Source organism: Sus scrofa, chromosome Y (genome assembly GCF_054392235.1).
Source record: "Sus scrofa isolate SSC_HxYL_T2T_F1_AM1 chromosome Y, Sscrofa_HxYL_maternal_Yorkshire_Landrace_v2.0, whole genome shotgun sequence".
In the NCBI taxonomy this organism is placed as follows: Eukaryota; Metazoa; Chordata; class Mammalia; order Artiodactyla; family Suidae; genus Sus; species Sus scrofa.
Genome location: NC_139402.1, coordinates 18,976,855 through 18,991,705, shown reverse-complemented (window position 1 = coordinate 18,991,705; position 14,851 = coordinate 18,976,855). Strand labels below are relative to the sequence as shown.

General features: G+C 38.5%; 1 protein-coding gene across 1 annotated transcript; it reads right to left on the bottom strand.

Moving 5' to 3' along the window:
- Nucleotides 1–13,198: 13,198 nt before the first annotated feature.
- On the bottom strand, nucleotides 13,199–13,909 carry SRY (sex determining region Y). The gene has a single exon (NM_214452.3). It carries the CDS (start codon nucleotides 13,907–13,909, stop codon nucleotides 13,199–13,201), a length of 711 nt encoding a protein of 236 aa, NP_999617.2.
- Nucleotides 13,910–14,851: the final 942 nt, after the last annotated feature.

Below are 14,851 nucleotides of genomic sequence, written 5' to 3'. Positions count from 1 at the left end.
TTAATTTGAATTCCCATGTTCCTTTTTACCCCAGTAATTAACAATGACACACATAACCTACCATTCGCAATGTACTTACCAGTGTCAATACCTTAGTGAAAGCCTACTGCTTTATTTCCATTATTTTATTTATTCCAAAGGCAAAAAAAAAAAAAAAAGGAAAGAAAAAAAAGAAAAGAAAAAAGAAAAAGTGATTGGGCTTAGGGTTACTTACTTTGAAAAGGGCAGAGCATATGCTCTGGTGAAGGAACCAAGACCCACTATCATCTTGCACAAAGTCACCGTCACATTAGGTTGAGAAAGAAACATGAGTGGGAAGTGGTTTCACACACATTTGCAACTACACAAAGAGCAGAAGGCCTCACAACAAAATTTGTGTGTGAATTGCTGTTGATTAAAACTCTCCACTACACAAATGGAATTGGTGAATTGCATTTCATAAAAGCCATAGCCTTAAAGTTAAATATTTTCATGCTTGGAGACATTTTGGTTACTTTATAGAAAATATAATTGAAATAAAAATAATAAGAAAAAGGCCTACTGTCTTTTCCCTTTAAAGAATCTATAGAGGTTGGGGTAAAATTGTGTGGAAAAGTCCCTCTATTATTAACAGGGGTTGCTTCATTTGAGCCCCCCCAGCCTCCCCTCCATTTCTTGTCTGCCAAGTTAGTGTGGAATGATGAAACTAAATCCAAACAAGACATTAAGTAGATTCTAAAGTCCCTTAAATTTGAAGAAAATATATGAGTCATATTTACGATCAGAGTTTGATGTGGGTGTTCACCTCCAGGCACCACTAAGACCAAATTGAATGGTTCCTTTTTCAGTGTGTAGATGTGATGCAATAAAAGGGCCTATGGGGAGAAATAATTTGATTAATACCCTAGTGCTTAGCAAAATTTGAAACTTTTCTGAATCTTCTTTAGAGTATTATCATTGTGGAAACAAGGAGAAATGTATTTGTTACCATAATGAGTACATGCCAAAAATTAATAGATTTCAAGTATTTTTAAAATGTCTATGTGTTTTAATGAAAAGTAGTTTTATCTTGCCACAACAGGTAAAGCACCCTTACACAGTTGAAAAGAATTTTAGTTGACCTTAGGAGAATTTAGGTTAGGCCCAATCCCAAAACATGAAATAATAAGCTAAATATTCTCATTCTTACTGTCTGTCTTTCACCAAAGAAATAAACTCTGGATGTGGGTGTGAAAGGCCAATTTCAGCTTTTTAGCTGAACCTGGGTTCAGCATTTCAATTTTTTTTTCTTTCCCTTTCTTTCATTCTTTCTTTCTTTCTTTCTTTCTTTCTTTCTTTCTTTCTTTCTTTCTTTCTTTCTTTCTTTCTTTCTTTCTTTCTCTCTCTCTCTCTCTCTCTCTCTCTCTTTCTTTCTTTCTTTCTTTCCTTTTTTAAAGACAGTTCTTTAAAGAATTATTGTTATTTTAATTTTTGGCCAGTCTGCCTGGCATGTGGAAGTTCCCTGGCCCAGGGATCAAACCAACACACCCCACAGCAGTGACAATCCTGGGGCCCTTAACCCACTTTCCCACAAGGGAATTCCAAGAAAGACTTCTCTGGATCACCATGCTGTCAAGGGGCTTATTTAGCTCTTAAAGAAATTTACCTACATGTTAACAGAAAAGAAAAAAACAAATGCAAATTTCCTCAAGGAAATACTCTAAGAAAAATCCGGAAGAGCAGTAATCACTTGCTCCTTTGGCAACAAAGGAAGGAAGCAACAATTTAACTTTTCTGCAGTCTTGTTCCCAAGTCCAAGCTCCTTCTGCTCACTGCAGAGAAGGCTAATCAAGGAATTATGAATGTGTTTGGAAACCCATCAGAGCGAGAAGATGGCAGAATGATGTCTCAAGGAATCTTCTTCCCTCAGTCAGAATCCAGGCTCTTTTTATTCAAGAGAGGGGAGGGGGCATGGATAGTTTTTTTCAAACCTCTTGGTGTCTGAATCCTTTTTTCATGTAGGCCAGGTCATGATGTTCCTGTAAACCTCCAACAAGACAGATGTTATTCTCTGTTCTACAATTTTTAACCTAAAAATGTAATACCCTTAAAAAGAGGCTATCCTGTATACTTCAGGCTATAGGAAACATCTTCATGCAAAAGGAGGAGAGCCAGCATGGCTAAGCACAGAGGACAAAGTTTAAAAGGAAATGGAAGTGATCTAATACAGAGTCAGGTTTCTTCTTCCCTACTGCAGTCTCACAAAAAGTTTCTGAACAAACATGAAGACTACTTTCAAATGCTACCAAATAGCAGCCTAGAACTCCTTTTGTTTTTGCCTAACATTAATGTTACTGTTTTGTGACTCTCCATAAGATAACCTACCAATTCTGCATGGACTCAACCAAAAAACCAGCAGAATTTACCGATCCTTTGAGTCAGTATGGAGCTTTTTAAGAACAGTGGTAAGATTAAGACAAAACAAAAGAAAGACAGAACTCTATTTAACCTAGAAATTCCAAGAGGGGAAAGTAATGGGGGAACACTTGCCCTAGAAGGGTTTATTAATAACTACTTTAATTATCACTACGCATCTTCCCTTTTATGGTTACAATTTAAGAACAATTCCAAATTTTGCTGAACATTTTGGTGAGCGTGTGTGGAAATCTTTTTCCATACACATGTATATTGCTAATGGAAATATGAAATGGTACACACACTCTGGAAATTTGGGGAAAGTTTTCACAAAGTTAACCATACCACTACTTCATGACCCAGAAATCTCATTCCTAGGTTTTGGCCTGGGTGAACTGTTTACTCAGAGAACTGAACTCCACTTTTTATGGCAGCCATGTTAAGAAAAATCCTCCAACCACAAACAACAAACATCCATCAAAAACAGTTTTCTTAAACTGCTGTAGATTCAAGTGAAATATGAATCACGTGGTTCTGTTCATATGAAGTTCAAGCTCAGGCAAAATTAATCCCTCATGATAGAACATGTGCCATTGATAGGGGAAACTGACCACAAAGAAACACCAGAACCCTAGTAGGGGTGGTAGTTACTCAGTTGTGAGTGCTTATTGAACACTCAACCCTGCAAGAGTCCTCCACTAAAATGTCTTGTACATGGAGCAATTATTTTTATGTTAATGACAACTAACAGCTAGTTCTGTACTAATGCAGCCATCTCTTTTCAGTACTTTACATATATTTATTCTTTGAATTCAATCCATTTAGCATCCCAGGTTGGTTTCTGTTGTTGTAAATTGTTGGAGGTATAAATACACAATGTGAAAAAGAATGGAAAGAAAAGACTGGCACCATAGAGTGGCCGTAGAGGTCCGTCTATACTTTACATAGTCTTGTGACTCTCTCATGACCCTTGAGGCAAAACAAATGAGAACAACATCAAAGAATGGCATCTTGAAAACAAGACTGCTGAAGCACTGATGTTGCTGATGGAAAACCATCAGCTCCGACATTCTCAGGACTGGAGCCTTGCTTGGGGGATTTTTGAGAGAGGCCATAGATGGCTTGATGCAGACAACAAATTATGGCCTGGGAGGGCTAAAACATCTATGATTACTTTATGTGCTTAGGAATGAGTGTCCTAGCATATCCTGCTTCCGTAAATAAGTTTGAAGTAAAATACCGATGTATCCCCTACATGTACAAGGAAGTAGAAAATAGTGAATAAAAACCATGAGTTGGCTCAGAGGGTTGCTACTGCCTCTTGAAGGCAGAAGCCCCCCTGATCCCCACTCTACTTCTGTGTCTCTTTCTTATTTCTGTGGCACCGCTGACTTCAGGACCTGGGTTGACGAGCAGGCCTTGTCAGTAAAGTACTAGTTATTATTATTACTACCAGTAAGTTCTTGAGTAACATCAATCAATATTCCAAGTACTTTATAGATACTTGGGTGCTGAATCCCTCTACATTTTAACATATTTAGTCTTTTTTTTTTAAATTTTTTTGTCTTTTTGCCATTTCTAGGGCCACTCCCACGGCATATGGAGGTTCCCAGGTTGAATTGGAGCTGTAGCCACCGGCCTATGCCCCAGCCACAGCAACGCAGGATCCGAGCCACATCTGCAATCTGCACCACAGCTCACGGTAACACCAGATCCTCAACCCACTGATCGAACCTGCAACCTCATGGTTCCTAGTCGGATTCGCTAACCACTGAGCCATGATGGGAACTCCTAACATATTTAGTCTTAATAGCATCCCAGTATGGGAGATTTTCTTGTTATCTTATAATTATTTATACCATTTGTTAGTTCTTTACTAATGCTGACCTCTGTTCTAATTTATACCTACTTACACATTGCATCCTTATACACCTGAACTGATTTCATCTTCACAGCCTATCAGTGGAGTTATTTTTTTTAACTATTATTGTTATTATTGTTGTTGTTATACTACTCCTATGTATTATAGCACTATGTACACTATGTGTTATACATACTGTATGTACAAAGTATACCATGCATTGCTGCTACTGATTGTTTACTAATGTCAACATCTCTTCTAAGTACATTTTAGTCATTTCATCGTTGACTTATTATACACCTTAACTTATTTTTTTAATATTTTTGTTTATAATATTTTTATTTCTTTTTATTTCTGTGTGTTTTGTAATGTATGTAAAATTATTATAACACCAAGTTATTCAGTTCACAAATACTTCTATCGTGTTCATTTGCTATTTTTTTTTTTTCCCACTGTACAGCAAGGGGATCAAGTTATCCTTACATGTATACATTACATTTTTTTTCCCCTACCCTTTGTTCTGTTGCAACATGAGTATCTAGACATAGTTCTCAATGCTACTCAGCAGGATCTCCTTGTAAATCTATTCTAAGTTGTGTGTGATAAGCCCAAGCTCCTGATCCCTCCCACTCCCTCCCTCTCCCATCAGGCTGCCACAAGTCTCTTCTCCAAGTCCATGATTTTATTTTCTGTGGAAAGGTTCATTTGTGCTGGATATTAGATTCCAGTTATAAGTGAAATCATATGGTATTTGTCTTTGTCTTTCTGGCTCATTTCACTCAGTATGAGAGTCCCTAGTTCCATCCATGTTGCTGCAAATGGCATTATGTTGTTCTTTTTTATGGCTGAGTAGTATTCCATTGTGTATATATACCACATCTTCCGAATCCAATCCTCTGTCGATGGACATTTGGGTTGTTTCCATGTCCTGGCTATTGTGACTAGTGCTGCGATGAACATGCGGGTGCATGTGTCTCTTTTAAGTAGAGCTTTGTCCGGATAGATGCCCAAGAGTGGGATTGCAGGGTCATATGGAAGTTCTATGTATAGATTTTTAAGGTGGCTCCAAACTGTTCTCCATAGTGGCTGTACCAGTTTACATTCCCACCAGCAGTGCAGGAGGGTTCCCTTTTCTCCACAGCCCCTCCAGCACTTGTTATTTGTGGATTTATTAATGATGGCCATTCTGACTGGTGTGAGGTGGTATCTCATAGTTGTTTTGATTTGCATTTCTCTTATGATCAGCGATGAGCATTTTCTCGTGTGTTTGCTGGTGATCTGTATATCTTCCTTGGAGAACAGTCTATTCAGGTCTTTTGCCCATTTTTCCATTGATTGATTGGCTTTTTTGCTGTTGGGTTGTATAAGTTGCTTATATATATTCTAGAGATTAAGCCCTTGTCGGTTGCATCATTTGAAACCATTTTCTCCCATTCTGTCAGTTGTCTTTTTGTTTTCTTTTTGGTTTCCTTTGCTGTGCAAAAGCTTTTCAGTTTGATGAGGTCCCATGGGTTTATTGTTGCTCTTATGGCTATTGCTTTGGGAGACTGACCTGAGAAAACATTCATGATGTTGATGTCGGAGAGTGTTTTGCCTGTGTTTTCTTCACCTTAACTTATTGAGTCTTCCCAACAACCCAGTGTGGTAGGTTGTTGTTGCTGTTTTGTATATTAATTATTAATATCGACATATGGTTCTTTATAAATGCCAACTTTTTTCTAAGTGCTTTATATAACTTAATGCTTTGAAGCCTTAGACATCTCAAATTATTTAATCTTTAGACTATCCCAGATAGGTAGGTTTTGTTTTTGTTTTGCTGTTATTTTAGTACTATTGTTAATTGCTGCTATTACTATTTATTATTATTCATAATCATTAGTTCTTTAGTAATGCCAACCTCCGTCTAAGTACTTTACATACACTTCCTCATTAAATCCTAATATGCTATAACTTATTTGTCCTCAGAGCATCCTAGTGCGGGTAATTTTGCTTCATCATCATCATTACTATTATTTTCATTAAATTCATTACCAGTTAGTCCTTTAGTAAAGCTGTACTCTGACTTGGCACATTATAAGCATTTAATCATTGAATTTTCCACCTCAACTTATTTAGACTTCACACTACTTCAATGAGGTCATTTTGTTTTGTTTTGTTTTTATTCACTATGACTGTTGTTATTATTATTATTAGTCATTTTTTAATAATGCTCATCACTGTTCTAAGTACTTGGTATGCACTTAGTCATTGACTCCTATACATTTTAACATATTTCATCTTCACAGAGTCCATTTAGGTTGGTTTTGTTGTTTTCTTTTTTTTTCTTTTTTTTTTTTTTTCCTGTTAATAACTATGACTGTTACTGCTGGTTAGTTCTTTACTAACGCCAGCCTCTGTTCTAAGTATTTTACATAGATGTACTCATTCAATCATTATACACCTTAAGGGATTTACTCTTCACAGCATCCCACTGAAGTAGGGTTTGTTGTTTAACTATTTTTGTTTTGTTAATATTATTATCACTAGTTGGCTTTTACTAACACTGACCTCTGTGTATACATTTGCTCATTGAGTCCTACACACTTTACTTAGTCATCACAGATCTCAAAGGGGTTAGGTTTTATTGTTATATATTGCTATTTTTGTTATTGTTTTTTATTATTGTTAATATATATTAATGAGTTCTTTACAAAATTGACATCCATTTTGTATTTTATATGTACTCAGTTTCTCTACTTTAATTTATGCGGTTAGTTTTTAATTAATGCTGACTTCTACATACTTTGATACATTTACCACTTGAATCCTGTAATCTTTAATGCATACTATTGAGGTAGGTTTTGCTGTAATTATTGTTGCTGTTGTTGTTGTTTTTGTTGCTGTTATTTACTTCTTTACTGATGCTTACCTCTATTCCAAGCCCTTTACACACATTTACTGCTGGAATCTCATCTGCCTTAACTAATTTATTATTCACAGCATCCCGGAGAGGTATGTTTTGCTTCTTACTTTTTTGCCATTTTATACTATTATTATTGCTGTTGCTGTTTATTAATGTTGATCTCCTTTCCAAGTACTTTGATACTTACTTATTTGGTCCTGTACCTTTTAGCATGTTCAATGAGTGAGGTAGGTTTTATGTAGTTTGCTTTTTTTTCTATTATTTGTACCTATTTGCCTTTTACTAAGGCTATCTTCTTTTCTAAATACATTATATACAGTCCTCACTCAATCCTTATAAACCTTAATTTATTATGTCTTTCACAGTTCCCCAGTGATATATCTTTGTTGTTTTTATTATTTTTGAGCTATTAATAGACGCAAACTATGGCCTTTGGAATGGATAAGCAATGAGATCCTGCTGTGTAGCACTGGGAACTATATCTATTTACTTATGGTGGACCATGATAATGTGAGAAAAAGGAATGCATACATGTATGTGTGACTGGGTCACCTTGATGTACAGTAGAAAATTGACAGAACACTGGGAACCAGCTATAATGGAAAAAATAAAAACCATTATAAAATAATAAAATTAAAAAATATTTTCAAGCTATTATTGTTGTTCTTGTTGTTGCTAGCTAGTGTTTTTGTACTACAACACATTTTTTCATTGAATGCTATACACCTTTACATGGTTACTCTTGACAACGTCCCTGAGGTACCTGTTTTTTGTTTGTTTAACATTGCCATCATAATCATGACCATCACCATCATCATCATTACTACTTAGTTTTTCTTGCTGATCTTGACCTCTGTTCTTAGAACTTCATATAAATTTACTCATTGAATCCTATACATCTTATGGGATTTCATCTCCACAGCATCCCCCTGAGTCAGTTTGGTTGTTATTGTTTTGTTATTAATAATTACTAATTATTTCTTGACCAATGCCACCCTCTCCTCTGTTCTAAGTTCTTTGTGTATTCGCTCCTTGAATTTCATATTCTTAACTTATGTAGTCTCACAGCATCTCAGTGGGGTGGTTTTGTTATTGTTATTATTATCATCATTATCATGCTGATCATTGGTATTTCTAGCTAGTGCTTTAATAATGTTGATCTCTCAGTATGGAAAATATATTTACTTGTTGTTGTTGTTGTTGTATTTCCTTTTTACAGCTGTGCCTGTGGCCTTTAGAAGTCCCCAGGCAAGGAGCTGAGTCAGAGCTGCAGCTGCCAGCCTACACCACAGCCACGGCAACACTGGTTCTGAGCTGCATCTGCAACCTGTGCTGCAGCTTGTGGAAATGCCCAATCCTTAACCCAATGACTGACACAGGGATCAAATCAGCATCCTCACAGACATTATGTCAAGTTCTTAACCCACTGAGACACAACAGGCATGCCTGTTCATTGAATCTTTAGGCACTTTTGTTTCCAAAGAAGACTAAAGTGCTCACAGCACCCAATGAGTTTGGGGTTTTGTTGCTCTTCTTTTCTATTTTGTGTTATTATGCTTACTCTTTAATTATATACCAATGCCCACGTCAGTTCCATGTAGTTTAAACACAGTTACTCCTTGAATTCTTATACGCCTTTAAGTAATTTAGTCCTCTCTGTTTCCCTACAGGGGTAGGTTTTTACATTGTTGTTATAGCATTATTATTACTATCATTAGTTATCAAAGTTGTTAGTTCTTTACTGATGCTTACTTCTGTCCTGACAGTATGTGTGCTCAGAGCATACTATATACACTTTCACTTATTTAATCTTCACAGCATCCCAGTGGGCAGATTTTGTTGTAGTTGCTAATTTTTGTTTTCATTATTATTACCCTTACTAGTTAGTTTTTTTTAATTAATCTTGACTTTTGTTTTTAATACTTTTTTTTTTTTTTTTTTTTGCTTTTTAGGGCTGCAGCCACAGCACATGGAGGTGGCCAGGCTAGGGGTCTAATTGGAGCTACAGGTGCCAGCCACAGCCACAGCCACAGCAGTGCCGGATCCAAGCCGCCTCAGTGACCCATACCACAGCTCATGTCAACTCCAGATCCTTAACCCACTGAATCAGAGCTGCAGTTGCCAGCCTATACCACACTGAACGAGGCCAGGGATTGAACCTACAACCTCATGGTTCCTAGTCAATTCATAGCCACTGCACCATGACAGGAAATTCTTTAATACTATTTAAATATACTTTTTATATTTTATGTACATTGAATCATCATACACCTTAACTTTTTTAGTCTTCCCAATATCCCAATGAAGTTGGTTTTGTTCTTATTGTTTTATTTTCATTCGTTAGTATTATCATTATTATCCTTCTTCTTCTTCTTCTCTTTCTCCTTCTCCCCCTTCCTCCTCCCCCCTCCTCCTCTTCCTCCTCCTCCTTCTCCTTCTTACTTAAAAGTGAGAAAATTGAGGCCCAGAGAGATGAAGCAATCATTCAGTGTCTGGCCTAATAAATGGCAGGGAAGGAGTCAGGTCCAGACTGACTGACTCTGGAGGCCATCCTCTTAGTTCATACCCTTAAATATTTTTTGGATGTTGACATTTGAAGATATGGCAAATATTCTTTAGAAAATACAAAAATATTTGTTATCAATACCTGCTAAATATGTGTCAAAAACACAAATTTCTTTCCTAGGTATATACTCAGTAGAAATGCCTGTAAATGTTCTCTCATGGACATGTATACAAATGTACTTGTGCTAAAACCAGAAGGTGTCCATTCACATGTCTATAAAAAAATAGAATGGAATTACATAGTAATTTCTAAGACAAACAAGCTGAAATGTCACTGAAATTATACTAAGCACAACAAACTTGACATAATACTTTATGCTGTGATTTATGTGAAGTTTGATAAAAGGAAAATCAATCTTTTTTGATGAAGGTCTGAGTAGAGGTTATTTCTGTACATGTGGAGATGATAGGGATGGAGTAGGATAGTTACACGGGTAGTTGTAAAAGTCCTAAAAGACCATAGAGAGGGAAACCTAGGGAACTTTGGGAGATCACTGTAAGTTAATAACTGCTCAAGAAAGCCATCAGAATAAGGCAGGCTTGCTCTCCTGTGGTGGAGCCATGAGAATTGCCTCAGGTCACTGGGTGCCAGGGGGTGGGGGGGTGGTGAGGCTTGCATTCAGGTTCAGACCTAAGGGCAGGAGTTTAAGGACCACCCTTCTGCTGATGTGAACATGCACCATGACAGTCCTAGTTTGACCTTACAGGGTCAAACACTCTCTTAACAGATACTGGAAGAAAGAGGAAGAGGCAGGCTTTTCTGACCTCCACTCCCCTTGAGGATAAAACTGTAGCCCACCTAAGCCTCAGGGCAGAGCTTCCTTGCCTGCCCACTTGACATCTCTCATGCGTCCTGTCTTAATAAATCTGTTTCTTGACTATCACTTTGTCTCCCATTGAATTCCTTCTGTGCTGAGGCACAAAGAACCTGACCCTCAGTAAGGCTGGACACCGGGTGAGTGATTCTAATTTAAAAAAAAGAAAAAAGAAAAAAAAGTGGGTTAAGTTCCAGTCTGGGCTCTAGCTGGGTTCAAGTCATAAATGCTGTCAGTTTCAGAAAGAGAGGTTTTAAACATAAAACACAAATACATACATATACATATATACATACATATATATATGTATAGGGATGGAGTAGGCACAGGAAGTTTTAGGGGTCCCAGTAAAGGACCACAGATAAAGAGGAAAACTTAGGGGATATTGGGAGACCACTGTAAGTAAATAAATTGCTCAAAAACAGCCATCAGAACAAGGCAGGCTTGCTTAACTAGTGGAAGTGTGAGAATTGCCTCAGGTCATTGGGTGCAGATGGGATGGGGCCTGCATTCAGATTCAGATCAAGGGCAAGAGTTTGAGGACCACCCTTCTGCTGATTTGAATACACACCTTACCGGATACCAAGGCCGGCTTTTCCCACCTCCACTCCCCTTGGAGGATAAAACTGTAGCCCACCCATCTATCTGGATCCTCAGATCCTTGGGGCAGAACTTGCCTGCCTGCTTGCATCTCTCACAAGCGTCCTATCCTAATAAACCTATTTCTTGCCTATCCCTTTGTCTCTTGCTGAATTCCTTCTGCGAGGAGACATGAAGAACCTGAACCTCAGTGAGTCCAGACACAGGGTGAGTGATTCTAATTTAAAATCATGGGTTCAAGTCCCAATCTGAGTTCTGGCTAGGTTCAGGCCATTAATACTGTCAGTTTCATATATATGTGTGTAAAATGTATATAAAACATTAAAAAATACGAAGCAGTTGTTAACACACAGAAGAGAAGAAAAGACAGTCAACTGGAACACTGAGGTCCCAAACAAATTTTATTGACCAAAGAGATGGCCAGGAGCACTGAGAAAGAACTCAGCCCCTCCCCACCCCACCCCTCCTGCTGTGTAGGGAGAGTTAAGTTTTATAGGGCAGGGGTCCTGTGTTGAGTCTCCTAGTCAGTAGTCATGGGATGGTGGTTAGGGTCTGGTCCAGGCGGGAGTTTTAATTTTTAGCTGACCAAAGTTTAAACAGACAGAAATATGTCCGGTAAGTGTACCAAAGCGGTGACAAGTATAGGCCGGAGCAGACCCATAGCTCATGATGATACTTTTATGGCAGGTTTGTTGTTCACAGTTTCCACCTAAGAGTAGTTTAGACAGTTGTTTAAAAGGTTATTGCAACATATAATTCCCACCTGGGGCGGGGGCGGGGGCGGGGGTAGAGGGAGATGGGGCAGTAAATCTCCGAATAAACAGCACTGTTTCTGGAGCGAATTAGTCCGTGAAATTAATTCCTGTTTTACCTTGTATTTTCTTTCAAAAACGTGACATTTTACTCTACCACATACATTTTCCTGTTTTGAGTTTTACTACCTGAGACAATTTTTTTTTTTTTTAAAGCTTTGGAATATATGCACTGGAAAGTTAATTTTGGCATATGGTATATAAATACAGAGACAAGAGACCATCAGCTTATTTTTATTTCAAAAATTGATGCTTTTCTCTGAAAACTGCCAGAGTTTCTACTTTAGGCCATAGGCAAATTTTATAATGCCTTTGACTTACATTTTCACTGACTTCTCACCAGATTAACCGGACAGGCTCGTCCACCTCCCATGCCCCCTTCCCCCCGCCCCTCCCCACCAATCTGAATAGTTCATATTCTCAACATTATATCCCTATTCCCCACCCGCACCCCCCAGAACGTCAAAGTTGAGGACAATGGAAACAAACATTTGGTCCTGGTTAAAAGAAAACTTTCGGAAAAGACGCGAAACCGTGAGTCTCACAGGAGCCAATTAAAGATTTCATTAAAAAGAAGAAGAAAAAGATTTCGTCTTAGCAGAAGGATGTCATGATGGTTCAAACTCAAGGTCAAAGTGCATAGATTTGTGCGGAGTGAAGGAACTGAGTTGCAAATGGCAGCAAAACTCTTCTTTCTCTTCTGAAGCTGGGAGAGGCAATATATCAGAAAGAATCTCAAAACAGATAGACTACACATATATATTCACTACTTTACCTGCAGTTTACAAAGACAGGCAAAATAGCTGAAAAGACAAAAGAACAGACTCTACAAGGGACTGCTTTATTAGGTACAAATACTTCCATGGAAGTTCCTGTATCATAAATTTGTGCATGCTCCCCAGCACTACAGTTTTGACAGTGAGAATAAAGAGAATTCTATCAGCTATGCTAAGGATTATCAGAATACTAATATATACTGTTACGTACTTAATGGCTAATCACGGGAACAACTAAAATTAGGTATAAAAAAATTGTTCTATTAGAAGGAAAAACAGATGGTTTTCGAAATCAAGCAGTTTGTGTGTTAAGATACTTTCTTATTAAGGTAGTGCTCTTTTAAGCAGTCGTAAAGACAGGTTGAGTCATATTGGCATGCCCTAATTCTTTATAGGTCAAACATGTTAATCTGCCTTAATCTGAAACTAAGTCACAGGTGAAATAACAGTAAAACTGAGATGAATAGGCCCTCTGTTCGCGACAGTAAAGGAAATCAATATGGAAAATAAATGTGAGAAAGTCCCGGCTGTAAACCACGGTGAAAAGGCAAGTCGGCGCGGATCTGCCCGGTGGATGTTACCCTACTGTGGCACAGGCCTGTCCAGTTGCAGCGATCCTCCTGTTGCAGAAGTGAGCTGGTTATGTTCATGGGCTGTGAGTGACTTAACTGGCTTTCTGTTCCTGAGCACTTGGCCTTGGCGACTGTGTATGTGAAGGGATACATCCTCTCCTCTACGCGCACTTGGCTGCATAGTACTGCCGCCTCTGCCGGAAGCAAATTCTGTGCCCTCTCTCCCTTGCGACGAGGTCGGTATTTATAGCCCGGGTATTTATCTCGGTGCACCGCCTGTAGCCTCTGTGCCTCCTCGAAGAATGGGCGCTTTTCGGCTTCTGTAAGCATTTTCCACTTGCATCCCAGCCACTTGCTGATCTCTGAGTTTTGCATTTGAGGGTTCTCTAGAGCCACTTTTCTCCTTTGATCACGAGACCACACAATGAAAGCGTTCATGGGTCGCTTGACACGATCCTGGCCACTCTCTCTACCACTTCCTCTAGTTTCACGTCCATCGTTTGAGCTATGATTGTCCGTCGGAAATAGTGAGGAGCCTTTCCCCAAGGCGAGAATATTTTGCTGCTGTGCCGCTGGGCTGTAATCGTCCGCTTTCAATACTCTGAACATAGCAGAAGCATATGACTGCACCATTTGAAAAGGGGGAGGAAGCGAAATCAAAAGCGTAAGCGTTTGGAAAGTTGTCTTCACTATTTAAAGGTTATTTCCACCAGAGATTTGAGTAACTCTAATCTTTGTAGTGAAATACCAATTTCTCCGCCCCCAGTACCTCCCCTGGAAACCGCTGGGGTCGGCAGGCAGCCAGCCAGCCAAAGCCGAACCAACCTACCCATTCTCAAGCAAAACTGCTTACTTATTATGATAATAAGGCTTGCTTTCTGTTCTAGGTCTAATCCGAGTTGCTGAAGGCTCTGCTAACCTTAAAAAACCGGAAACTTTGTCATTATTAAGTTATTTTATTTTATCCACTCAATTAAAAGGATGACGGTGCAGCAGCATCTGACAATGGTTTATCGTTATGAGCATATGTAAATGCTATGTTTAACACAGAGATTCAAGATAACCCAATTCCTTTCCTTTCGGCCATTAGAGCACTCAGGCCCACAGGCAAGAATGCAGGCACGTGCGCCTGCCAGGCGGCGGATGTTATAGAGTTGAATGCTAGTCGTCATTCTTGTTTCTTCACTTCTACTTAAAGAACTATTGAAAATTCTGTTAAGTTTTCCTGTGGCAAATAATTGGGAATTCTAAATGTGAATACCTCTGCTGATGATTATCAGTATGTTAATATATACTAGCATCTATTTAATGGCCAGTCTCAGAGTCAAATAACATTAGATATGATGCAGGTGCCTCATACTCCTGAGAGAAAAGTTATATTCCTTATGTGTCTTTTAGAAATGACTACTTTGAAGTTAAACAGCTTAGAGTCCTTCCTTGTCCTTCTCCCTGACTTAATTGCACCCTAAACAGGACCACCTCTAAGCTAAAGGTCAGGCCCTCTGAGCATAATGGCCTGTGGGTTAAAGATGACTAGTACCTGATGTTTGTCAGGAACTTTCCTGGTTTGTTCTA

Coding starts and splice junctions, on each gene's coding strand:
- SRY (NM_214452.3), bottom strand. CDS start 13,909: ATGGTGCAGTCATATGCTTCTGCTATGTTCAGAGTATTGAAAGCGGAC.